At 40.6% G+C, this 27899-nt stretch overlaps 1 protein-coding gene across 7 annotated transcripts in view; it reads left to right on the top strand.

The window, feature by feature from the left end:
- RAPGEF2 (Rap guanine nucleotide exchange factor 2) overlaps positions 1-27899 on the top strand; it is a 226131-nt gene that overhangs the window by 110659 nt on the left and 87573 nt on the right. For 4 of the 7 annotated variants that reach the window (XM_084769671.1, XM_084769669.1, XM_084769673.1 and 1 more), the window contains one exon: positions 1404-1421. The exons of 1 other annotated variant lie outside the window; for it this stretch is intronic. In XM_084769671.1, coding sequence (XP_084625797.1) covers positions 1404-1421 — 18 coding nt within the window. Of the gene's footprint in view, positions 1-1403; positions 1422-23075; positions 23271-24095; positions 24228-27899 lie in introns of those variants that run through there. 2 more of the 7 variants (XM_084769675.1, XM_084769674.1) reach the window with 2 other exon arrangements.

Below are 27899 nucleotides of genomic sequence, written 5' to 3'. Positions count from 1 at the left end.
GTTGGCTTACTTCATGCACCATTTCAGTTTATCATGGAGAACCATTGGCTTGAGTTCTCCGGGAAGAACTGAGGTGTTTTGGTTTTTTTTTCCCCCTTCCAAAAAGGCAGCTCTGTTCGTCTGTTGGAGAGATTTGGCTATCAGAAAGAAGCTGAGCATGGTGGTGCCTGCCCGTTAGTTTAGCACTGAGAAGGAACCAGAGGCAGGAGGATTGCTGCTGTTGTACATAGCAAATTCCAGGCCAGCCAAGGCTTCAAACCAAGACCTTGACTCAAAAATAAACAAACAAACAAACAAATAAAAAAGAAGGCCAAGGGAAAAAGGGTGGGAAATCACAAATTTTTAGAAATTTTGTTTCTAACTGATATTGTTAGTTGAAGAAGGTAATTGCTTTTGGTGTAGATTTAACATCACAGAAAGAAGGAAATGCATATTAAAAATTACAAATGCTAGTACTTTAAAGTAGATTACTGTATTTTGACATACTAATATTTGCTATTTGCTAATATGCTACTGTTTGCTCTGCTTTGAGAGTGTTTTCTCAAACTAGTTTCACCCTAAGAAAGTCAGGTGAGCATGGATTTCTTTGCTCAGTGTTAAACATTGATTGGATTAACCTGATGGGTGTGTGTGGCCATTCATTGGAGGGTCGTACCCCAGCTGTTTCTCTTGCCTTCCCTGTCGTGCTTTTACAGAATACTTCACTACCCTTCATACATCATTCCCCTTCTTGGTCTGTTTTTTGTTCATTTTTTTGTGTTGCTATAAGATTTTTTTAAGTGTTTTTTTAAACAGTATATTATTTGGTTAACAGATACTTTTGGAAACAATTTAATAGTAAGATAAAATTTTTTTATCAATATTTATTTACTAATATGTGACCAACGGGCATAAAATTTACTAAATGAATTAAACGTGGCAATGTCATGGTTGTAATTCAAAATACTAGTTTCTTTTTTAATATAAATTGTGTTTTAATTATATATATATATATAATTTATTTTGCTTAAACAGTTTTTCATGAGGAAACCAAAATTTGTCCTATACGTTTGATAGACACAGTAAAAAAAGATTTAAATGGAAGCTATCATTCTTCACTTGCCGTGAGTCATATTGCTCGCAGCAAAATCTCTGTCTTGGGAAACAGTTGGCTAGTGTAGTGGGACTGGGGTGGAAAGCTGGTCTCAGAGAGGTGAGTTGTATGAGTGTGCTTGGGGCGGGTAGAATGAGTTTCCAGTGCACAGCTAAAGAGCACAGCACGGTAGGTACAGCTGACCCTAGACTACCATTCTACACTGATAGGAACATGATCTTCATTTTGGCAGATGCAATGTGTAGCATGTCTGACAATGTTCCTCTTTTCCTTTCCTCCTTTATGGCACTCATTTCATTCTGGCTCAAAGGAATGCACTAAATCCCAGGTATCGTAATCCGTGTGGTTTCTTAACACTAACCTAAGTTTGTGTGTGTAAGTTTGCAATGTTACTAACGACTTGTAGTGCTGGCATCCTCTGCTTGGTCTTGTTCTGCTGTGTTGCGCCCCGACGGCATGAAACGCGTGCTCACGCAGGAAGTGTTGGTCTAGGCGGAGGTAGCACAGGCGGCCTCTTTGGTGCTGTCTACAGATGGGCTCGCCCTTACCTGAAGAATACAGATGCAGTTTAATTGTTTTTAAAAAGCAAACGAAGCACTTTTTCTGTTAACTTCTTTTGCAAATAAGAAAAAGACATACCTTGGAATTGCCCTGTTTTTTTGTGGGAAAGCTCATGGGAAATTTCTTAGAAATTTACTTTTTAATTGTTCTTTTGATGAAAAGGCAAGTTTAGAAATCCCAGTATGAAAGCATTTGGGGACTATACTGGGGATATTTCAGTTACATTAAAAAAAAAAAAACCAAACCAAACAAACCCCCCAAAACCAACAATAAGTTTATTCAAAAAAAGAACTGGGAACTTCAAATCTCTTCCTGTGTTTTCTTATTTGCACCTGAATTTTAACCAGATTTCATGCTTTGGTTTGCCTGCATTTTACTCAAGAGGTCTAGAATACCCTAAGTTGGTTCTTAATGCCTGCGGTAGCTAATCCATGACTTTCAGAATTGGTCTTTTGAAGTTGTGGCTCGTGTTTGGCTTAGGGACTTTGCACGTATGGAAGAAACACTGGTGACTCGCTAAAGGATGGTTGCCTAGGAGTCACATTTGTGAATTGCTACTGTTGCAGGAGAGGGGGTGGGTGTCGGTCAGGGGTAGTTTACATTTATGTTGAGGAAAGCTGTCATGAGTATTTTTGAGTATTGTGGCAGCCTTACCTGAAATCACAAACTGTATAATTGTTCAAATTAGATGAGGCACTTGCTTTATTCTGCACAAGAGGATGCCTGTTTGTATCTCACAGGTGGCATGGTTGGTGTAGTATATGTGCGCATGTGTCCATGGATACACTGATGTGTACGTGCATATATATGGAGCCTAAATATGATATTTTCAGTCATTCCCTACCTTGTTCTTGGAGATAAGGTTTCTTGCTAAACCTGGAGCCTGCTTTTATCATTTGGACTAGCAGTCAGCAAGGCCCAGCAATCAGTCCTCCTGTCTCTGCCCTCAACATTGCTAGGATTGCAGGTGTGCACAGGGCCACAACCTGCTTAATTATCTTCTTCATCATCATTATTATGTGAGAATTTAATTTAATTTTTTAATTTGTGTATGAGTGTTTTTGCCTTCATGTGTGTATGTCCACCACCTGCTTGCCTGGTGTGTGGAGTGTTCATAAAAAAGGCTATCAGATACCCTGGAACTGGAGTTAGGGACAGTTGTAAGATAACACATAGGTACTGGGAGCTAATCCTGGGTCCTCTGCAAGAACAACAGATGCTCTTCACACACACACACACACACACACACACACACACACACACACTCAGTGTTTGCATGAGTGCTGAGGTCACAACTCTGGATCTCATGTTTACACAGTAAGCATTCTTAACCTCTGGCCATCTATCCAGCCCTGAAACTTCTGACTTTTAAGTGATGTGATAAATCTAAAAATTTTTATTCAGCTTTAAAGCCTGATGACTGTATAGTTTCTAAATTATATAACATTTAAAAAACATCAGTGTTTTTACTTTTTATCTGGAAAGGTAGTACTTTAAGAATACACAATTAAATGGTTTTTAAAAATCCACAAGGTGCCAGGTGTGGTGGCACAAGCCTTTAATCCCAGCACTCAGGAGGCGGGGGCAGTTGGATCCCTGTGAGTTTGGGGCTAGCGTGGATGACAGAGCGAGCCAAGGCTACACAGAGAAGCCCTGTCTCAAAAAACAAACAAATAAAAACATCCACATGGTAATTTATCTTTCTTTTGCCTGAAAAATTAAGAATCTAATTTTTTATTAGAATTTGAATTTAAAATATACACAGTGATGTATACTTTATGTACTCTCATAAAATTAGGTGTGTTGCAGTGGTTTAAGACAGATTATAATGATTGTCCTCAGAATCATGAAGACTAAGTCCATGTAGAGTGTCTTCAGGACACTTTTGCAAGGCAAGCATGTGAGGTTTGCAGAGAAGTAAGTGTTTTATTATGCAGTGAGAAGAGAGTTCTCATTAACTTTTTTTTTTTTTAAATTTTGATGAGTGGAACTTGAGACTGCTCTTAAGGTGACCAAAAAGAAAAGGAAAGGCTGAACGCTCAGCCTCCCAGTGAGTAGACTGCAGAAGCAGACACCCCTGTTCTTGGCCAAGGCTGGTGAATTTGGTGTCAGCTCCTAAAAAGACTTTCCCGGGACATAGACCAGCATTGCTTTACCTGTAAGAGTGGGAAGGGGAAGAACGCTTTGCTATCTATTACTTCGGGCTGTTCCTGTGATGCTTCTATAGCACGAGAGCCCAGGTCCATGGTAAGGATGGAGAGGCCAGGTAGGGGAGCTGACCTGGAGGAAGTGATATATGTGGGAACTTGGCACACACCTCTTCTGGTGTGTTTTATTCTCTCTTATTTTAGTGAGGGGGAAAAAGAAGGTCTTCACTCTTTCCAGGCTGGGTAGAGCAAAAATCGTACAGAAAGAAATTAGACTGGACACTAAAGAAAATATCTCTGACACGCTGTGAATATTGTATATCCCCATGGAGCTTGAGAGATTTCTAGCTTCCAAGGTGGGTTAGAAAGTTAGATGTCCTCTGCTCTTCAAGTTCTTACTGGCATACTATTCCCCTACCCGTGCTTCCTAAAATACACCCAGGCTTTCTATAAATATGAATATAGTGCAAGATAAAGCGTAGTTTCATATTTACAGCCAAGAACATTGAGATAATGAAAAGCCTGTTAGTCATGGGAAAAGATGTTTCACGCCCATTCTGGTGGCTTTTGTTTTCTACAGGTGTCGTGGGTGTCCAGCTTTTCAGCAGGTCAGGTTTAAGTCTCAGCTGTGGGCGTGCAGCAGTAATAGAAAATATTACATTGAACTGATGTGTCGGATACAGTGTGGCCTTAATGCTTTTTATTGCCAGCACATCTGCATAATAAGATGACGTGTATGAGGCTTTGGAATGTCAGCCCCCTTTTTCTTAGGATTGGCTAATCTGTCGTTCTCATTTATTTAGAGACAGGATCTCACTAGCTAGATATCGCTATTTTTAATATATATCCTACACATTTATAAGGGAAAAATTTTTAAATCTTTTCCATGATTTAAGAGTTAAGCTTATTTTTTTAATTCACACATAAAACATGACAAACAAGTTTGTGAATACGTTGTGATTTTTTTTCAACGTGTATTTTTCATTGCTGTTTAGGATTATGCCAGTAATCTCAAGCATACATCATTTTACGATTTTTTTTTTAAGGAATAGATTTAAGTTGGTGTATCTAGTTAAAGATTTCATGTAGGCTTGGTTTGAAAAGTTATTACTTATTTAAATAAAAAGGTTACAGTGTTTAGTTTTATACACACTTTTATTTGACACAAGATATTTTGATTGAGCTATTCTTAAATTAGAAGTTTAAGTATTTTTACCCATTTCATGATTTGCTTTTTCACTTACTAACTCTTCAACACCTCCTTATTTTAATATAAATTGTGCAGTATGTCAGAGCCAGTGATTTGCAATTTTAGTACATTTCCTGGATATTAAGAACTTCAGATTTTACCTTAGTTCATGTCTCTCCTAACTATAATTTGGTCATATAAAGATCTATTTTAACACACATAGAATTATATAAGAGTAGAGTTAATGTTATAACTATTTTTAAAACATTTATCCCCTTATTTATCCATCCAGCATTTGTTTGCTTAGTTGAAACAAAAGCATTTGTTGTCACTGGTGTCAGTAATTGTCTTTCTGTGAATCACAGTAGAAAAGAGTTTCAGAAATCAGGCATACGTTATTTCTTTTGTCATTTAGAAAAAAATCAGCCTTTTTTTCTATAGACTTGTTCATTTGACAAATATCTGTTGGATACCCATTTATCAGATCTTTGTCAAACTCAAGTGATTTGTCCCCTTGACCTGGTAATTCCACAGGGAAATACGGATAATAATAATATAGGAAAATGTAAGTATAGAAGGACATACATGGACATTTTGAAGAATTAACAATAGCTTTCTGATCAGCTATAATGTAATTTTGTGGCCAAAGGAAAAATAGTTCACACATATAATTCCATTTGCTCAAAGACTAAAAAGTTGTGGGAAATCCAGAGTGGTCAAAGAGCAGGCTGTGATACACTGAGATTCACTTTGTGTTGTTTTGTTTTGAGACAGGGTTTCTCTGTGTAGCCCAGGCTATCCTGGAACTCACTCTGTAGACCAGGCTAGCCTTGAACTCAGAGATCCACCCACCCCTGCCTCATGAGTGCTGGGATTGAGGGAGTGCGCAACCCCTGCCCGGCTCAGAGGTTCATGTCTTGATATACTTGTCTGCTTAAGCTGTGGAAGTAGAAATAGCATTTGAACTTTACAACTGGCATCAGAACTAAAGGGTGATCCAGTTCATGGGCTCTCATACCCTCTTCTGTCCTCTGGGCACCAGGCACATACATGGTGCATAGACATACACACAAACAAAACATACATACACATAAATAAGTCTTGAAAAAACAAAGTAGGTATGTGACAAAAATAAAACATTGAAATACCAGTTCATTCAGTTTAGCACATACCTAATCATAGTGCATTCTGCCCAGTAATGTTTAATGGGCAAGAGCGAGAGCGGGAGTGTGTGTGTGTGTGTGTGGTGTGCTTTGCGTGTGTGTGTTTTGTGTTCACCATGTATAAGTGCAAACACTTGAGTCATAGTTTGAAGTAGATTAGTTTGAAACAAGATACATGGCTGGTCAGTAGCTGCCAGTGTACATGACCTTCAACTTCTAATCCTCCCACCTTCACTTTCCAAGCCCTGGGATCCCTGGTATGCACCACTGTGCCCACTTTCTGCTGTACTGGGGCTCAGATCCAGGGCATCGTTCATGCTAAGCAAGCACTCCACAAGCTGACCACACCCCTAGGGCAAAGCAGATGATTCTTTACTGCAGGAAAGCTTAATTAAAAAGGGCGCTTATCTGATCTTGAGGAACAACAGAAAGGATGTGGAGAGAATGTTAGTGAGGAGGAACATGTACAGCCCCACCCTGTAAAGGTTGCTAGATGCTCTGAATTCGGTGCATATGGATGCTTTGGATCTTTCTAGTGTTTTCTGAGAGTCTAAAACGTCCCCTTTACGTGCTCCTTGGCAGCAGGTTAACTGGCTCCTCTCCAGCCAGATCACGTTGCATCGTAGCATCAGATAGAAAGGTCTCCAAACAATAGGTGGAGGAAACAGTACCGAACCTTGTACTGCAATTTCTGGCAAACTGCAGCCTGTTAGAGCCACTGCTTTGCTGTCATCCTCCTTGCTTTAGGGAGGGACCTTTTCTCTCTTTGAAGTTATAATCAGGTATTTATGTCAATTTCATTAGAATGGATTAGGAAATTTAAACTATAGGGCATAGATAGACATTGAAATGTAAATCATGAAAGAGTTTAAAGCATAAAAACGATTTCTCTCACGCTATTAACAGCACGCATTGCAAATTCATGCAAGGCAGTTGAGAATAGCATGCAGTGTGCTGTTTACCCAAGTTTCAGCTTCTGCCGGAGGATGTCTATTTTTGTATATTACATCATCTCTGCTAGAGAACTCCGGTGTCCACTGGGATTTACTGTTCTTTCATTCCATTCTGAAAGAGGGCTTGTATTGATGTCATAATTGGACCTATCTTTCAGTTCAAACTAATAACAGTGTTGTGTAGCAAGTCATGCAATATCTCAAGCAATTTGTTTGTCAAAAAAAAAAAAAAAAAAAAGATCAGTGCCACTTTGTCCTGCCTCTTACTGTGACCATGGGGAGCTCCCCCACCCCTCTGCCTGTATGTGTTTTAAATATAGTTAGCTAAAATTTCACTTTGTGTTGCAACAGCAAAGATTTCCTTTCATCTCCGCCAGCTTCAGTTTTCAGCATGTGCCCCTCCACCCCGCCCTGCTTCCAGCGTGAGGTTTTACAAGCTGATTTGAAAATTCTCTCTTCCTCTTTGGACAGCACTGACTTTGCTATCAGTGCCGAATTGGTCTTGCTATAATGGAAGTCAGTTTCCAATAGTCTGTTTTCAGTGTGCATAATAATGAGTAATTAGAAGTGTTCTGAGTTTGGAATCCAGTGTTAAAACAGCAGTGCTAGCCAGATGATCTTGTTCCCCTCTGGGTGACACACTAGCCCTTACTGGAATGTGTGCATGCTAGGTTTTAAGGCATTTGTGAAAGGAAATGGTTTAGCTATTTATATAAGCATGATCTTAAAACATGAAGTCATCTGCATACCAGTGTAATGAATATGTATATAAATATGTATCTCTGTGTGTGTAAAATTTCCTCCTTATTGAAAGATTTAGTGACTCAGTTATATCTCTGTTTTTAACTGATTAGGAACAAGCCTCCAATACATTATTTTTCATAATAGCTTTGTTGAGGTATACCTTTTAAATCATACAATCATCTGTTTTGAAGTGTTTTTCAGTGGCCGTTCTTGGTTAAAACAAACAGCATGTAACATTACATTTGCCATCTTAATGATTTTTAAGCAGACATCTTGGTAATATTAAGTAAGTCAGAAGTGTATTTTAAACAGATTTGAGCTTACCCAATTCTTTGATATGTTTTCTTAATTATAAAATTTCTCTTGGACTGAAAATCAAGGATTTTGGGGGGAAGTGACTGTAGAATGTAATGAGGGTAGATGTTTATGTTAAAGCAATTCTGTGTGGACTGTATGGGCTCAGTTGGAAAACAAGTGATGTGGACTACACTGAAGTAAAGGCCCTAAAATAGCCCTTCCTGATTGGATAAGAAGGTGGGTAATTCAGATGCTGAAGGTTGGAGAGTATACAGGAAAACAGCTGAGGGCAGCAGTGGTAAACAAGTGCCTCAGAACAATCCAGAAGGCCTTTGATTGTCTAAGGAATAGAGTTAAACCTCAAAAGGTAACATTTCCTTTCCACTAATTATAGGCATATTTCTTTGTACTTTCTGTAAGAAGTTTGAAACTAGACCTTTACAGAAGTTCTGGAAATCCTCAGAACTTTGGGGGAATACCAAGGAAAGGTTTGAGAGAAAGAGTGATTTGCCATTTATTACTTTATACAATAAATAGTCACCAGCTCAGTGGGGTGGGCAGAGTAGCTTTGACACTGGCTTTACTAAACTGAGGGGCATTTGGCTGCTTCTGTTTGTTTTCCTTTGGAGTGAACTTGGACCTGACACTTAGCAAGAGTGGCTAACCTTTCAGCAGGATTAATTGTCATTCAGGGGGTTCTTGTGAGTCAAGAGGCTGCTTGTTGTCTGGCTGTAGCCCTTAAACTGTTTTCATTTCAGATTTTTACACCATAACTTCAAAAGCTCTCAGGAGCTGGGCTGTGGTAGAGCAAGCCTTTAGTCTCAGTACTTGGGAAGCAGAGACAGGCAGATCTCTGAGTATAAGGCCAGCCTGGTCTACAGAGGGAGTTCCAGTTTAGCCAAGGTTATATAAAGAAACTCTTATTTTGAAACAGCCCGCCCCCCAAAAAGAAAAAGAAAAAGAAAAAAGAAAGGAAAAAAAACCAAAAAGAAAAGATTAGAGTCTCTATTTACTCATCAGGTAAAAAAGGTGGTAAGAGGCTGAAGTCATGGGTCAGCAGGTAAAAGGATCCAGGTTTGAGTCCCAGCACCCACATGGCCCCTCATTGCCTTCATAGCTCTAGTTCCAGGTCAGATGGCTTCTTGACCTCCTCAGGCACTGAATGCCTTCCGAGCACATGCATATTTACGTGCAGGCAAAACTCCCACACAAATAAAATAAATCTAAAAACAATGCTTAAAGGTTAATAAGCCACTAGCCATTAGTATCAGTGTTATTTTAAGAGACACATAACTATTTTATAATACAAAAACACGTTTTGTCTGGAACCCCCAGTGGCCACACCCATCAGGATTACAGAGGAACTTTCTACTAGGCAGCACACAGTCAGCATACTCTACTAAGAACCAGAGAGGGCAACAGAAACCAAGGAACAAAACCACCCACCCGTCAAAGAGAAGACTAGAAAACCAGCACCTAGAGTCACAGTCCTGTCAGTCCTAGATGCCTAGATGCCAGCATAAAAACACAGTCACAGCCAGGATGGGATGTCTCCACTGAAGCCCAGCAATCCTACAATAGCAGGCCCCAAGTCTTCCAACATAGCTGAAGCACAAGAAAAAGACCTTAAAATAGCCTGTGTGAATATGATAGCAGTGCTTAAAGAGGAAATTAACAAACCCCTTACCTCTGTGAAAGCACAAACAAAGAGTGGCAGGAAATGAATAAAACAGTTCAAGATCTGAAAATGGGAAATTTAATCAACAAAGAAAACATGCTAGACATGCTAGAAGAAATGGATACATCACATGTTAGTTAAACCTTAAAAAAAAAAATCCTCCTGGTAGAAAACATCCAGGAAATCTGTGACACTTGAAAAGACCCAACATAAAGAATAATAGGAATAGAGGGAAAAGAAACCAAGTTCAAAGACACAGAAAATATTTTCAACAAAATCCTAGAAGAAAAATGTCCCTGACATAAAGAAGGAGGTTCCTGTGATGGTATAAGAAGCTACAGAACACCAAATGGACTGGACCAGAAAAGAAAGTCCCCTTGGCACATAATAATCAAAGCACTAAACGTACAGAACAAAGAAAGAATATTAAAAAGCTGCAAGTGGAAAAGCCCAAGCAACATATACAAACACACCTATTAGAATAATACCTGACTTCTTAATGGAGACTCTAAAAGCCAGAAGCACCTGGACAAATATTCCACAGACTCTTAGGAGACTTCAGGTCCCAGGCCAGACAACTATACAACTATACCTAGCAAAACTTTCAATCTTCATAGATGATGAAAATAAGACAGTCCATGATAAAACCAAGAATAATCCCAGAGCAGCAAATCGAAAGACGGGAAACACACACACACCACAACAGCAACATAACAGGAGTTAAAAAATACTGCTCATTGGTATCTCTCAACATCAGTTGTCTCAATTCCCCAGTAAAAAGAGACAAACTAACAGAATGGATTTGAAAACATGATCCACCCTTTGGCTACATCCAAGAAACATACCTTAACATCAAGTATAGGCATCACCTCACAGTGAAAGGATGGAAAGATATTTTAAGCTAATGGAACTTAGAGTCAAGCTGGTGTAGCTGTTTTATTATCTGACAAAATAGACTTCAGTTCAAAACTGATTCAGAAAAAAATGTCCTTGGGAAGGACATTACATACTCACCACACAAGGAAAATCCACTGAGAATATTCCAAGTCTTACACAAGGGCACCTAGGTTCAATGAAGAAACACCACTACAGCTAAAATCACATATTGACCCTCACATACTGATAGTAGGAGACTTCAGTCCCCTGCTCCCACCAATGGACCGGACATCCAGAGAAAAACTAAACAGGAATGCTGGAGTTAAGTGATGTCCTAATCAAATGGACCTAAGTAGACATTCACAGGATATTACAACCAAACACAAAAGCATATACTGTCTTCTCAGCAACTCCTGGAACTCTTTCTAAAGTCAACCCTATACGCAGATACAAAACAAGTCTCAACAGATTAAAGAGAAACAACACTGCATCCTGTGTGAGCAGCATGGGTTAAAGTAAGGTCAACAACAACAGGAACAACAGAGAGCTTACAAACCTGTGGACACTGAATGCAATATGGGTCTAGACAGAAATTAAAGACTTTCTAGAATTGCATGAAAATGATTATACAGCAAACCCAAAGCTATAGGACAGGGTGAAAATGGTTCTAAGAGGCGTTTAAGTACCTACATTGAAAAACTGTGGATATCTTATACTAGTAACTTAAAAGTACACCTGAAAGTTCTAGAACAAAAAGAAGAAATCATATCCAAAAGGAGGAGACAAGAAATAATCAAAATCCGGACTGAATTCACTAAAATAGAAACGAACAACAACAAAAAATCAATACAAAGAATTGATGAAAGAAAGATTTGGTTTTATGAGAAAATTAATAAGATTTTTCAAACTCTTATCCAAAATTAAGCAAAAGGTGGGGAGAGAATATCCAAATCAACAAAATTAGGTATGAAAAGTAGGACAATAGACACTGAAGAAATCCAGAGAATCCTAAGGATATACTATACTATTCCAAATTGGAAAATCTAAATCAATTAAATTCTAGAAACATACCACTTTAAAAAGTTGAACCAAGCCCAGATAAGCAGTTTAACAGACCTGTAAACCCAAGTGAAATAGAAATAGAAATAAAAAAATTTTCCAACCTCTCTTAGAAGAAGAAATGGGGGAAGATCCTGGAACTCATTGTCACAGGAGACAACTTCTTGAACAGAACACCAACAGCCCAGGCCTTAAGGTCAACAATTAATAAATGGAACCTCGTGAAGCTGAGAAGCTTCTGTACGGCAGGAGACACAGTCAAGAGAACAAAGCGACAGCCTACAGACTGGGAAAAGATCTTCACCAACCCTACATCTGACAAAGGTCTAATATCCAAAATATATAAAGAACTCAAGAAAGTAAACACCACCAAACCAAATAACTCAATTAAGAAATGGGCTCAGAATTAAACAGAGAATTCTCAACAGAGGAATATCGGAATGGCTGAGAAACACTTGAAGAAATACTCAGTGTCCTTAGTCATCAGAGAAATGCAAATGAAAATGACTCTGAGATTCCATCTTACACCTAGCAGAATGGCTAAGATCAAAACCACAAGTGATAGTACATGCTGGTGAGGATGTGGAGAAAAGGGAACACTCCTTCATTGCTGGTGGGAATGCAAATTTGTACAACCACTTTGGAAATCAATCTGGCACTTTCTCAGAAAACTGGAAATAGGGCTTCCTCAAGACCACTCCTTGAAATATACCCAAAAAATGCTCTACCACACAACAAGGACATATGCTCAACCATGTTCATAGCAGTCTTATTTGTAATAGCCAGAACCTGGAAACAACCTTAACGTCCCTCAGTGGAAGAATGGATAAAGAAACTGTGGTATATTTACATAATGGAATACTACTCAGCTATTCAAAACAAGGAAATCCTGAAATTTGCAGGCAAATGGATGGAACTAGAAATGATCATCCTGAGTGACTTAACCCAGACCCAGAAAGACATGCATGCTATATACTCACTTATAATTGGACACTAGCCCAAACGTGATGTCCTATGAAAGTCTTCACTTAACAGGAGATTGGGATAGATGCGGGGACTTCCTTTTGGGACTCTGGATAGGAGAAGTATGGGAGAATGGGGAAATAGAAGTATCCAGAGGATCCTAGAAACCTACAAGAAGACCATTAAGGCTTACAGATCTGGACCGGGGGTGGGGGTGGGGGCACGAGGGGGTGGGAAGGGGGCAGGCGGTGTATCTGCTCAAACTATTGTACCAACAAAGGACAATGTATGCAGTAAACCTAGAACCTCTAATCAGATCTAGCCAATGGATAGCACATTCTCCACAGTTGTTTAGAGAGTGGGGACTGACTCGGACATGAACTCTAGTGCCCCATATTTGACCACTTCCCCTCTGTGGGGAGGCCTGGTGGCACTCAGAGAAAGGATAAGCAGGCTACCAGGATGAGTGATAGGCTGTGACCATATGGTGGGGAAGGAGGTCCCTTTCTGTCACAGACCTAGGAGAGGAGAATAGGGTGAAAGAGGGAGGGAGGGAGGAACAGGAAGATAACAAGTGAGAGGAGGATAACAATTGAGATGTTATCTGAATAAATTAATTAAATAAATAATTTTTCAAAAGTCTCTCAACCAAAAGGAAAAAAAAAAAAAAGCCCAAGGTTAGATGATTTTAGTGCAGAATTTTGCCAGACATTCAAAGAGTTAATGCCAATATGCCTCAAATTCTTTCACAAAACAGAAAAGGAACATAGCCCAATTTATTTTAGGAAACCACAGTTGCCTTGATAACCAAACTACATAAAGACCCAAGAAAGGATGAAAATTACTAACCCATTTCCCTTACAAATATAGATTAAAAAAAAAAACTCAACAAAATACTTGCAAACCAAATCCAAGAACATATCACAAAGATCTTTCACCATAATCAAGTAGGTTTCATCTCAGAGAGGCAGAGATGGTTAAACATGCATAACCTGATAAATGTAATCCACCATATAAATACACCAAAAGACAAAACCCCTATGATCATCTCATTAGGTACATGAAAGGCCTTTGACTAAATCCAACCAGAGAAAACAAAAACCAAGAAAAGGAAAGTCTGCTAGCCACCCATATCTGAATAACTTGGCGTTTCCACCATTTGTTTTGTTTAAATGAGTTCTATTAAAACAGGGGTTGGGCCCCACTCAGAACTCAAATGAATGTGCCTGTCTACTCCTTGAGACAACTGAACCATGATACCTTTCGGTGTGACAAAAGCCCTATATGGGTGCTTTCTGTTGTGTCATAAGAAGGAAAAGACTTACTGTTACTGCTTTATCAGGGACACTTTGTATATCCCTTTGTTTTTTATTATGTGGATGACAACAGGGCTGTGAATGTAGGTGGTAGGGCAGTGCTGATAGTTGCTGGAGGTGCCGCTGCTTTACCCAGTTTCTTTTGACATGTCACTGTTGGTATCAGTGTAATTAAAAAAAAAAAGGCAGATGATATGTGAGTTGTGGTGAAAGTAGTTGGGCCTCATGCACTCTGGAATCGTAAAGCCACACTTTGAGAACTACTTTTTCTTCCTTGGTTGCTTCCTTTTTATTTGCAAGGTGTAGTTAGGTTCTCCAGGAGAATTTAACAGAGAGGGGGGTGCAGAGGGAGGGAGGGAGGGAGGGAGAGGAAAAGGAAAAGGAAAGAAAGGAGGATTTCTGGTTGAGATAAAGAAATTAAGTCTGTCAAGCGGTGGTGGCTCACGCCTTTCATCCCAGCAATTGGGAGACAGAGGTAGCCGGATCACTGTGAGTTCAAGGCCAGCCTGGTCTACAGAGTGATTCCAGGACAGCCAAGGCTACACACAGAGAAACCTTGTCTCGAAAAACTTAAAAAGAAAGAGAGAGAGAGAGAGAGAGAGAGAGAGAGAGAGAGAGAGAGAGAGAGAGAAGTTGAGTCATGGGCTGGAAAGATGACTCAGAGAATCTGTATTGTGCAGCTATGGACCTGCTGGGCCACCTGTGCAATCTGTGTCTCTCTCATTATCTTAGGGGGCACTGCCTGTATATATTAGTTGTAAGGCCCAGTGAAAATGAAAACTTGGAACCTCACATAAAGTGACCATGTCTTGAAGACGGTGTCAGAGCAGTGAGCCAAGTGGACCCCGTGTGTTTGTGCTGGTGAGGTTTGGGGGGAAACTTGAGGGAAACTAGAATTGCCTAAGAAGATGGAACCTCAGTTGAGAAACTGCCCCCCTCAGACTGGCCTGTGGGCTTCTCTGTAGGGCAGGGCTGGAGCCGGAGGGCCCTGCTCTCTGTGTGCAGTAAGGCAGCCAGCTGAGCGAGCCCCTGAGGCAAACCAGTAAGTAGCTTAGTGACTGATCCTCCATGGCTCAGCTTCTTCTTCCAGGTTCCTGCTTGAGCTCCTGCCTTGGCTTCCTTCAACGATAGACTGTAACCTGTGAGCCAGTAAGGCTCTTTTGGTCAGTGGTTTATCACAGTAACAGAAAGCAGACCAGAGCAGTGTCTTACATACGGTAGTTACATTTGTTACTGAAAATCTTTCTGTAGTCTCTACCTCCCTGAAAAGCCCCAGACCTGAGCTGTTCATTACAGTGATTCTGATCTGTGTCCTAAACTTGAGCTGTCCTTTAAGCCGATGATTATGACCTGACTAGTTACCTGTCAGTAAACGTCAAAGCTGGGTTTTCCCACCAGTTGTGGTTGTGCACACTGTAATCCCAGCACCAGGAGGCAGAGGTAAGAGGGGTGCTACGAATTTGAGGATAGCCTGGTCTACAGATTGAGTTCCAAGCCAGCAAGAGCTGCATAGCAATAGCAAGACCCTGTCTCAACAAACATGCAGACAAAAACCCATCAGGATTTTAGCCTTATGTGCCAGCATAGTGAAAGTAGTTTTAACCCCTCCTTCCATACACCCACCCATCACTATACATAGTTTAAACAACATTTTTAAACAGTTGATAATCTACTTTATTGCAGACAGTTTCGCTTTGGAAAAAAAATGAATAAATAAAAGATAAGTAAACAACCAACCCAGAAATGTGGTTTTAAGTGATATTTTTTTTCAGTCTTGCTTGTTATCTACTTTGAATATGCTATCATCTTTTTTTCTCATTGGCTCCTCTTGTTCCTTTGTATAAAGATGCTGCCGCTGGTCTTTTTCTGTCTCTTGTCCTGTCTGAGTTAAGACACAGTGGCTAATTTCCTTTGTCATCACAAAGTGTGTCTAACTGCTTGTGCTGTGCCCTGCAGTCCACTCTGATCCAGAATCAGCTGTGAAAGCAAAATAAATCCTGAGAGGAATATGCCTCTCCTCAGGAGCTGAGGAGCCCTGTGCAAAGGGATGCCTCTAGGGAGGGTACATGTACCCTTTCTCATTTGGAAGAATATTCTGCTTTACATAATATCTGTGTTCTTCCACATGGTCTGGCTTCTTGGTAAATCACACATTTTCTAGGCATTTGATCTTAGTGTTGATCGCTTGCTTGTATTTGGATGCCTTTTTATTATTACCATTGGATTGGTAAGCAAATATTTAATATTTTTGATTCAGTGTGTTTTTCTTTTGATTTATGTCCTAGAAGGAAGCATTTATTTCCTATTAAACACAGCCTGACAAGAAAGTAGGGTTGGTTATGTGTCCCCTGAAGCAGCTCTTTGGTAAGCCTCTCCTACAAGGAGCAGACTCTGTGTACGTCTGGCCATTGTTGAACTGGCCGAGATAGCTTCTGAAGTTCACTTGTGGTCTGTTGTTTCTAGTGCTATGAATATTACATTTTGGGAGTCAGTTTTGGACTCAGCTTGGGATTTGGGATTTGTTCATTTATTTATGCGTGGGAACAGTGAACATTGTCTTAAATATGTGTTCATATTAGTAGGCTGATTTAATTTTTCAGAAAGCATTTAAAAGATTTTCTGTTTAGAGATACTCTATTTTAAATTACTTTTCGATCACGTTCTTTAAAATATTAAGATAGGAAGAGCTGAACAACTCTGTTCGTAGTGGGGAAGTCTACCTATTAGTGCTTACATATGAAATTATCATCATTGTCTTTTAAAAGAAAATCATCCTGAAAATCATTTTGCAAAGTACTTGGATTCTCATTTCTAAATATTAAGTTGTTGAGAACTAGAAAGATTTGCTTGTTAATATTTGATCTCCAGGCTGAGGGGCAGCTCAGTTAGATTGTTGTCTAATAGTCATGAACTCCTTGTGTTTAAATAGGAATATGAAAAGAAACAACAAATTTTTAGTCAGTAAAATCTTTGAAAACAGTATTGAGAATCACATAGTTTATAGTTTATGCCCCCCGCCCCCTTACAACATGAGGCCTCATGGGTTCTATATTGATGTCCTTGGATCAGCCCTGTAGAACTGACAGTTCGTTAATTCATTTAGGAGTGGAATCAGTGTTTATATTACTGGTCTACCTGCATTAACAGTTCCATGGGAGGAAATCAGCACAAGGTTATTGTTTCCAGCCATCTATGACATTAACTGCTGAGTTGGCCAAACCTTTGGTGCATGAGACATTTAGAATATTTTGAAGGAATAAAAAGGCCCTTCTTGAATGTTTATGATGTACATATCTGTTAGATGTTTGTCAGTTAAACCTTCAGTTCAGCCTACTAGGCAATATTGCCCTGTCTAGGAGATAAGTTCACAGAGGCCAGTGAGATGAAGGGGCATGTCCGATGTCCATGGTTTCTTGCATGTAGTAAATCTTTAGTCATATAGGTATGTTGGCTTATCTTGTAAAATTTGATAAGCAGGAGGCTGAGGCAGGAGTTCGTTTTGTGTTGGCCATCTACTGCTGGGTATGGGCCCAGAGGCATTGGAGGACACAGAGGAAGCAAGGACTTCTATACACAGACAATCGAGGCACATCTGAGTTCACGGAGACTGAGGCAACTTGCACAAGGCCTTCATGGCTCTACACAAGATGGGGTCCTGTAGCTGAGAGGAGGAGACACATGCCCCGCCCCTAACCCAGAAGCTATCTCCAGTTGATAGTCACATTCTATTTTAATATAGCTGCTATGCAGCACCTTCTCCTAAGTGTGTTCGTGTCCTTAAACCTACTTAGCTTCTTATCCTTTTCCTAAGTACTGATCCTGTTTTCTGCCACTAGAATACAGCATTCACATACTGTCCCTCCTAGGACATGATAGCTGGAATGCTGTCACTCACACAGCCCTTCAACACAGATTATGACAAGACACCCTCTTTTTCATATATCAAATAATATAACCTGGAATTACATTAGGTTCTCAGGAATCACGCTCCACCCATACAGAACCTTTTGGCCGGAACAGTTTTATAGACCACCTTTCTAACTCTTTCTTTATCTAAGTGCAGATCTTCAAGTTCATCTCTGTGAAATTTGGATTTCCCTTCTCTTTTGACCTATCAGGTTATAAATCTCCTAATTCTATTAAAGACTAAATGAATGAAAGAATACAGCCTGTTTCCTCATGTTAAAGGCTGCAGTAACCTCACACATTTGCTTTGAAATATAAATGGAATCATTTAGGTCTTTATGCTGTTTGAACAACTACTGTGTATTAAGTTCTAGGATCATTATCAGAAATAAAATCCTCCGATGGCCCAGGACCTCAGTGAACCTGTCATAACAGGTCCTGATGCAGTATCTCCCATTTTGTTAAATAAACAGAAGGAGTATTAGCAGCTCTTTGTGTTCATGCAAATGTATTAGTCACAGAGGATACATTATAGCAAATTAGCAGGGAAGGTATAATTCTTTATGTTTGTTTGGAGTGTTGCTTGATGAACTATAGCAGGAAGCCCTGTGTGAAGGAAGCCTTTCCTTGGGAAAAGGCACTGAGACATTTTTCAGTCAGCATTTAAGGACTCCACCTCTGAAACCTTGAACACTGCAAGGTTGAGGTCTGGCCTCATCTTAAAATAGGTTCAAGGAAATGAAGTAAGCCTATTCAGTCTGCTATTAGAGACCTCTCTTTTCAAATAAGTGTGTTTCTAAAAGTCCAGTGCTGGAATTTCTGGTGACTCACAGGCTTTGTTCCTCTTTCTCTGATGTCCTCACCTTGTCATCTTTCAACCTTTTTCTCCTCAGTGCTGTGTATGAATGTGGAACATAGCAATTACCACATTAATTTCTCAATTACGAGTCACATGCAATGTAAACTTGTTGTCAGGAAGTTTGTTTTAATGAGAGAAACCACCTAAAGTAAAAACTCCTTCAGAGTATGTCTTCTGAGAGTATTGGGCCATCTTGATGTATACTCCATTGATAATTCTGACATGGCTTCCAGGAGGTTTTTTGGTGTGTGTGTGTGTGTGTGTGTGTGTGTGTGTGTGTGTGTGTGTGTGTGTGTGTGTATTTCCAGAGTTTCTCTGAACTTAGTTTGTAGACTAGGCTGGTCTTGAACTCATAGAGATCTGCCTGCCTCTGCCTCCTCAAGTGCTGGGATCACAATCATGCACCACCATGTCCAGCTGCTTCCAGGAGTTTTTAAGCCTGCCTTTACCTTAGATTCAACTGAGATATGTAGTTAACATTTTTTAGGTGACAGGCAGTGTGCCTACTTCTTTTGTATTTTATATCATAATTGAGTTATTTTTTAATAGTGACTTGGATGTACCAATTTATAGATGAACTCCATGACCACTTGCAGAAGTATATATTCAAGGATTAAATAGATTATATGAAGATGTACGAGTAAGATATAAAAGGTTTATCAGGAAGGTCTTGGTGGTTCAACCCTATAATCTCAATTATTTGGGAATCTGAGCACGAGGATAACAGATTCAAGGCTTACTGGGACTCCAGAGTAAGTCCAAGTTCAGCCTGGGAAACTTGAGGCTATGTATCCAGATAGAAGAGAGGTCTGGGAAGTAGCTCAGTGGTAGAGTGTGTGCCTGGCATGTGCAGAGGGCCAGGTCCAATCTCCAGCAACACCCCACATACCCCCAAATCAACTTTTCCTTTTTGAAAGATTTTTTTTTTAAGGGGGAAGGGAGTTTGACAATTCATATGTGTGCCTGCCAGCCTTGGTTTATGTGTACAGTGTGGGTGTAGGTGTATGTGGAGGCCAAAGACAGCATCAGAAGCCAGCGTTTCATTTAGCCGGGATGCCTTTGCACCAGGGAGGTTTGTGAACATGTGCTCTACTTTTTAAACATTGTAACTAGAGTTTAAAAGTTCTTCAAAATTGAAGTTCTCCACAGAAAAGGTTCTGTTTTGTTTTTCCTAGGTCTGTTTAATGTTACTAAGTCTAGACAGCTAAGAGATGGGGGTAAATAGAATTAGGCCTACTTGTAGACCACATAGTTTATCTTTACTCATAAAAATTGTAGTATAGGATTCTTCCAATCTTGGGTTCATTTTATTTTGTGACTAGTACCTGATATAGTTGTGTCAATGTGTAAGGTAGTGTGGCTGATAAGCTTCCAAGTTGTCAGCATTGAGTCTTGAGGTATGAATGTTGTGAGGCATGAGGCCAGACTCAGAAGCAGTCCTGCCAAGCATCAGCACAGAGATGCTGCAGTGCCTGAGGACGTGTGAGCTTCTTACTTCATCTCTCAGGTTTCTGCATTAGGTTAGTTTCCTTCTTGAGAGAAGTGACACATATTTGCAGAAAGAGAGGCAGAGTAAGTGGGAAACCTTCCTATTATAAGGCAAGACACCATCGTTATGAAGCTACTGAAAGTTGAAGAATTCTTGGCACATAGATGTGTTAGGACATGGGCTAGGTGACAAATGTGGAGTTTGATTGTCTAGGCCTTGACTCAGTTACTTCCATATTGTGACAAATATGTATGACAATTGAGTTTACATTAAATATACAGGTCAGTTATTCAACATTGTTATTTAGCATAACCACCATCCACCTTCAGTACTTTCCATCTTCCAGACTCAGACTAATCAATAATCAATAAACGCCTCCCTCCCCTGTGCACACACCCAGCAAACACCTACCCCTGGCTGTCCCTAAAAACTTGGCCAGCTTAGACAACCAGAACTGAGTGGCTTAAAGCGTTTCTTCTTTTATAACTGACTTACTCCACTTAGCTTATTGCCTTCCAGGTGTACTCTGCTGTAGCGTGTACTACCTTTGAAGGCTGAATCATGTCCCGTTGGATATAGATGCCACTTCTAATCTGTGCATTTGTATGTTGATTTTGATCAAATTCCTTATTCTTAGTACCATTTGCATTTGAATTATGCTTACAGAACGTTATTTGAAATTTTGACAGGATGTCGTCTCAAGGATAAAATGTAGCCTTGCTCAATGACCATTTCTATTCAATAAAAATTAGATGTGTCTGTTCACAATTGTGGGTGACCACGCTGTGCACTGTGCTTTGGGCTCCGAGTACAGTCAGTCATACATGGTGGTAGCCATCATGGACTTAGAGTGTATGTAGGGAGGTAGAGTAACTGCTTAAATAGTATTGTGAAAAACTGTTAAACCACAGCTGTATTACAGTCAACAATGCTGTGCTAACCCTGGGAGGGTGTTTTAGCAGCATGGATTGTGAGATGGAATGAGAAACAAAATGAGAGTGCTTAGGTGGAGGAAAGAACCTACAAAGGCCTCTCAGTCTGTCCCGGAAGCAAGAGAAACCCAGGAGATCTAGAGTGAGTGTGAGCATGTAAATTTTTCTTAAAGTATGCATGCGTTTATTTGCATGCGTGTGCCACAGCTCACAGACGGAGGTGAGAAGAGAGCTTGTTCTCTCCTTCTACCCTGGCGCTCTGGGACTCAGACCCAGGTTGTCAGACTCAGCAGCAAGCATCATGCCCACTGGGCTGTTTCACCAGTCCAAAGTGTACTACACATCTTGGAAGCTGTGATGAGAGTATTCTTTCTTTTTGTTTGCTACAGTGGCACAAATTTAACCTGTATGAGGAACATAGAAGATGGAAGATAGATGTGAAATGACGGGGCTTTAGTTTTCAAAGAGCTTGGAAAGGATGTGGCAAACGGGTTGAGTATGTAGCATGTACAATGAGTCCAGACTGTTGATTTTTGTAGTTATGAAGGTAAAACAATAATTCTTGGTTTCAGAGGGTAGCAGCAGAGATGAAGATTAAAAAAAAAAAAACTATCTACTTTTCTCGAGTTAAGTTTCATTTTTAAAATTTAGATATGATGGGTGTCATAGATGACTCCATAATATATAAACCTGTATCAGCTCAAAGTAGCCTGTTATCCGCATAAAATATGAGATAGAAAAACAGTGAAAGCCTGAAATGGGGAATTCTTGCAAGATTTGGTTGTGAAGAGTGGGAAGAGATTAAGACTGTAGACAGGAAAATATGTCTAAGGAAGAGTCTGGTTGAACTTTGTGTTTGAGGTAGGAGAGACATGGACATGTAAAAAGTTGATATGGCCAACCTTTGCTTGGGAGCAGTATGTTTGCATTTGTAGAAACGATGGTGAGTAATATAAGGACTCTAGGAAGGGGGCGGGAGGAAGGGAGAAGAACCTACCATCACTGTTGGAAAGAAGAATTGCCTTTTGTTATGAACAGCAGGATGGATGCAGTCTTCAGACAGACAGGAGGCCCAGTAGGAAGCCCCAGTGTCAAAGGCCACTGGTAGAGAGGCCATATTTTCCACAGTAGAGCTGATTGTGAGAGCTGATGGGAGTGTCTTTATTCCTCACCAGCTGCAATGCAGCCTCTCAGGTAACCCTGTTTGCACAGGTGAAAGTAAGAGTTTGTGGGAGAATAATGCATTTTCATTTAATTTTAGCTCCCCCTATAGAAGTTTGGTTTGTTAAAACAAAAAACCAGGTGGTTTATTATAATATTATTGACAAGACCATATGTGCATCTATGTGTGTGTGTGTGTGTGTGTGTATGTGTGTGTGTGTGTGTGTGAGTGATGAAGGTCTCATCTTCTAATTTTAACAAAGCTTGCTAAGCATGCATTTTATAAATTTTTAAAGACATTCTTATTTACTGTGGCATAATAATACTTGAGGGTGGGGTAGAGGTCACATCGATTCCTTTCTCCCCACCAAGGTGGGGGAAAAAAATCATATTTTAGTTCAAAGCTGTTCAAGTAAGTCCTTGCTCCGTTTTCCCACCCTGTCTTCAGTGATATTATTTGGAGTCAGCAATCAATGGATTCCATCCCTCTGAGACTTGCTTAACCTACAGCCGCTGATATAATACAGGCAAGAGCTTGTTACTTTATCTGAATTGTCCATCGCTACCTTAATGAGTGAAATGGTTAAGAAGAGGAGGGGGCGAGCCTTAAGGAATGTGTGTGCCGTTTGAGCTGAATATTTCAGCGTATATGGGGAGAGGGAGGGAGAGAGAGAAACCCACTTACATCACTAGAACCACATCGAGTGTGAGGCTTGCAGGTTAAGAGACAGACTACAGTGTCTTGCTTTCTGCGGGAAGCAGCAATGCCGTTTGTTTCCTAAGAGGGATTTTTTTTTTATTTAGAAAAGGAAGCTTTCTCTACCCAGGAAATGGCTTTCCTTGTGCGTTGCTATGCCAACTGCCTGCAGCCATGGTCCTCCAAAGTAAGCACAATAATGTAATTATATTGGTGTGTTGCATTCAGACTCATGATTCTTGAGATTGTGTGTGTGTGTGTGTATGTGTGTGTGTGTGTGTGTGTGTGTGTGCATGTGCTGTGTTTCTGTCAGTGACTCCGGCTATCAGGCATGCTTATGTCGAGTGTGCGGGACAGACATCATTAAATTAAATGTCCATCAGTGTCATAGTGCTGAGATTAATTGTGCAAACTTGGTTAGTGGAGTGGGACAGAGATCACTGGTCACCACTGTCAGCATCATTAGCAGCTAGGGAGGAGGTCCTGATTCACACACTCTGCCCTGATTTCTCTCTCTCTCTCTCTCTCTCTCTCTCTCTCTCTCTCTCTCTCTCTCTCTCTCTCTCTCTGTTGGAGGGGTCTGTACGTGTGATTGCAAATGAAACAAGAGTGTTAACAATGCTCGGCTGAATGCTAGAGACTGGCTTTTCACCACCCTGGCTAATATAATTCTGTATTAAGCCTTTTGGAGGGGAGTCTGTGTGCAGTCAGCCATTTTAGCTCTTTTCCCCCCTTTTCTTTTGCCTCTTGTTCTTTAGCTTTAGAAATGATCTCGTTCTCTCAGATGCCTGAAGGCTGGGTGAGGTTCCTTCGGCCTTGTCAGAGCCTCAGAGGGTTAGAGTTTCAGTGTGTTAAAAATGGAGCCGAGCGCTGTTGTTCGGATTCCTTTTCCGTCTACAAGTGTGAAGGGTTTTTAGGCTCACCAGTAGTGACACTTTAAGCTGCAGCCTGGTTTCCCTTCCTCCCTCTTTCCCCCCCCCCCCCTCTCCCCTTTTCTTTTAATTTCATGCTGTAGAGGGTGACTTGCCATCGTGAGAGGTTGGTACATGATGTGTAAATTCAGTTCAGCATATGTTTCTTCATTATGAAACCGCTGGCCGCGCCTGCTAGCCATGGAGTTCTGGGCCAGCAGGAGAAGCAGTCCGTAAGTATCCAGTCGCTGGCTGCCGCCTGCCGCCGGCATCACGGGCTGCCTGGCTGGGGGGCAGGCAGTGTGGGGGGCAGGCAGTGTGGGGAGCAGGCGGGAGCTCTTTTCCATGGAGCCGTTGCTCTTCTCCAGGGGGAAGCTGTGCTTTGGAGGGTTGTGATAGCTCAGAGGAGGGAGGGAGGGTGACTTACAGCTCACTTGCTCTTCCGATTTTGCTGTGATTTCTAAAAATCTTAAGCAAGACCACTAGCATTGAGAAATGCTGGACAGCAGATTTTTGTCATTAGAAAATAATGTAGTTCTCATTAAATGCCCAAGACGTTTGAGAACCACCCCCCCCCCTTTTTTTTTGGTTGAATTTAGTGAAACATTATGAGAGGTTCTGGCCCGTGGGAATCTGGCAGAGAATTCACATGGAGGTGGGTGGGAGGGTGGAGGGCTTTCACTATTGATTTGGTAATAAAACCCATGGTGGTACACTTCTGACTTCCTAGCATTTGTTAATTGGTGATGAACGTACACTATATTGTTTTAATGCCACAGAAAAAAAAATTACTGCTCCTTTGTAATTGGTCCCATGAGTCAGCTCTGTGATTGTCTTGCTGAAATCCCACAGGCGGCAACTGCTGTTTGTGAGCAACGTATTTCTGTGTCTGACTCCAGGTCAGAGCCTCCTGTTCCAGGAGTATGTGCACTCCTGTGGTGCTACTTTTGTGTCACCATGCCACAAGTTTTTTGCCATTTTGCCAGTTCACAACATTGATGTGTGTGCGTGCGTGTGTGTGCGTGCGTGCGTGCGCGCCCATGTGGGCGCACATATCATATATAATTACATATATGTATAATTCTCCAATTAAAGTGTTCAATTTTAGGCAGCTGTATAAGCATATTTATAACTGTCTCCTTATATATCCTAGACCTGTACATTATGATATACGAATTAGCGTTAATGTATTCTAAGAAGTGATGTGATAGTGTCAAACTTTAAAAAAATACATATAAACCACTAAAATCTTGAAAATTAGTAAATAAGATGCAGTGAATTAGAGTAAGTAAGTTTACTTATGTGAATGTAGTTTGGTTTTGTCATCACTAAATGAGAGCACTTTAGTTGGATGTAGGAGCGTGCCTTATGTACCCTGAGGTGGTGCCTCACCTGTGATGAGCCTCCACTTCTTCCCTTGGAACTGCTTGCTGGCAAACTTCACTTCCGCGTCTTGTCCCCGCCCTGTCCTGGTGGGGCTCTAGGCACGTTTCCCTGATTAAATCTCTTCAGACGTAACCTAGAGAAGAGCAACCATTTACCTCATTGCATGGAAGAAAGGCTGCTAAAGAGAACTTCCACTGGAGTTTGATTTTAGTCCAGGGCTTTGGCACCCAGCGCCTTGTAGTTAGTTATAGCTTCCCGATAAAGAATAGCTGTCAGTCTGCACTTGAGGCACCTCAGCATAGTTGGATCGTAGGCTCACTGCGACCTTCCTCATGCAGCCTTTCCCAAAAGGAAGGGGCGGCATTTAAATTCCTAATATTTAACAAGGAAATTATTAAAAACCATTGATCGGTCAAGGAAGCAAAACCTCTTAATTCTGTGAAAACCAGAGCTGTTGGAATAGAGAACGCCACAAAGCAGCTCACTGACAGTGACGCTGTGTTTCCTTCCCCTCTCAGACGTGTTTCCCAACAAGTACTTTGTATCTCACTCAACAAATGAAATGCTGGGATTTGCACCCAAAGCACAGAGTGCAGGGCGCTGGCAGCTTGTGATTCTGAGGTCCTGCTGGCCATGGTTTAGTTCATTCTGATGGACATGTCAGGATTTAGAGCGCTGCTCAAGGAGCTGGATAAGAGTGAACGACTCTGGTCCTCAAGCAGTGGTGGTTCCATCCACAGTGATGACCAGGATGGATAAGAAGGCTTTTTATTTTAGCTGACTTTAGTTGAGTCACTTCCACCAAAATTAAAAAAATATCTCAGGTGTTGCTTCTCTATGGTCACTTTCACTAAATACACAGTTTGTGGCTTTTTAAATGGCTCCTCTGTGCCTGGGATTGTGGAAGGAAGTATAGTGCTAAAACAACGAAAACTTGTTTGAGGGATTCAGTTATCATGTTTTGTAAGGATCGTTCACATCACACAGATTTTATATTGTATTTTCTGCCTCACGCAGTGGACATCCCTGTTGCTTGGCACAAAGCAGATGCATAGTAAATACTCTCAGTGTTCTCATTTAATTGGCATTTTGGATTAGCGAAATCTTATTTAACCTTTTGAGCTTTCAAAACATTTGAATTTTGTGTATTTTCTCATCCCCATCCCCTTTCTGTGGGGCCCATTGATAATAAGAAGACAATTACAGAAATCCATCAGCACAGGACTACTGCTTTAAATTTATATGGTGCTTTTTAGTTTGCCATTGGAGGAATGTTGCCATTTTTTAAATACAGATATTTTGTGAGAGCTTGAAAATAAAACATTGTTCACATTTCAGAGATGTGCTATAAAGCTGCATTTCAAAAACAAAACAAAACAAAAAACCCAAACAAACAAACAACATGGTTGACACTAGTCGCAAATCAGTGTTGTGTAGGAAAAGCTTTCACAGCGTCTGGAAATTAGAGAAAATGTGGGATAGCATTAAAAGTCTCTCCTCAAGCCAGGTTGGTGGTGCGCACCTGTGGCAGTGCTGGGATGCTGAGCCTAGAGGGTTGCTAGGTCAAGGCCAGCTTGGCTATATAGTAAATGTCTTCCTTACTTAATACATCAGCCTTAAAAAAAAATCTACAATTTGAGGCAACTCTGAAACTGTGTAAATCCTTCAGATTGGCAGCTTTAACATAATGGACTTGGAACCGTCAAACTCATAACCTGTTTTCCTTTTTTAAAAGTTTACAGAAATTAATTGATTTTGTTTTTTACCTTGCATAATACTTCAAGTTATGATTAGCTCCTAGGGCAAGGTGGTGTACAGAGTGGTGTGCCTACCTAGGTGGAAGGAATGACTGCCAGAGCTGTCGCTATTGAACATTTGTTGCACACCAGGCACCACATTTTACAATATCTTACTAAATTCCTACAAGAAAGCTCTGAAGAGAGATGTAGGGATTGCCTTTAGAAATAAAGAACCTGAGGGGGGCATGATGGCGCGCCCCTTTAATCCCAGCACTCAGGCGGCAGAGACAGGTGGATCACTGTGAATTGGAGGGCAGCCTGGTCTACAAAGTGAGTCCAGGGCAGCCAGGGCTACACAGAGAAATCTTGTCTCGAAAAAGAAAATAAAACAGAAGTAAAGAAACAAAAGAAAAAGGCACACAGTACCCAGCAGTGTGCCTTGGCTATCATTGATTGCAGCCCAGGCTGTTATCTGGCGTTTAAACCTAGGTCTAAGTTTACCAGCACCTAAGAGCATGTCACTCATTTGGCCAGATATCCTGTAATTTACACAGGACTATATATATACTGTAAACTCTATTATAACTTGGCCTTCCCCCTGCTCTTTTATTCTTGGCACATATGACATTATAAAAGTAATGATACTATGATGCAAAGTATTAAAACATCGACATGTTACTTGGCGTACTCAAGATTGCAAGATAAATTAATCTTCAAGCTGGAGTGGGATGGCCTGGAAAGGATGTTATTTAGCCCCGTTTCTTCCTCCTGGACGTCTGT

This window comes from Acomys minous (genome assembly GCF_964271855.1).
Source record: "Acomys minous genome assembly, chromosome: 19".
NCBI classification, from domain to species: domain Eukaryota; kingdom Metazoa; phylum Chordata; class Mammalia; order Rodentia; family Muridae; genus Acomys; species Acomys minous.
The sequence above is the reverse complement of the archived record's forward strand: the minus strand, read 5'-3'. Positions and strand labels throughout refer to the sequence as shown.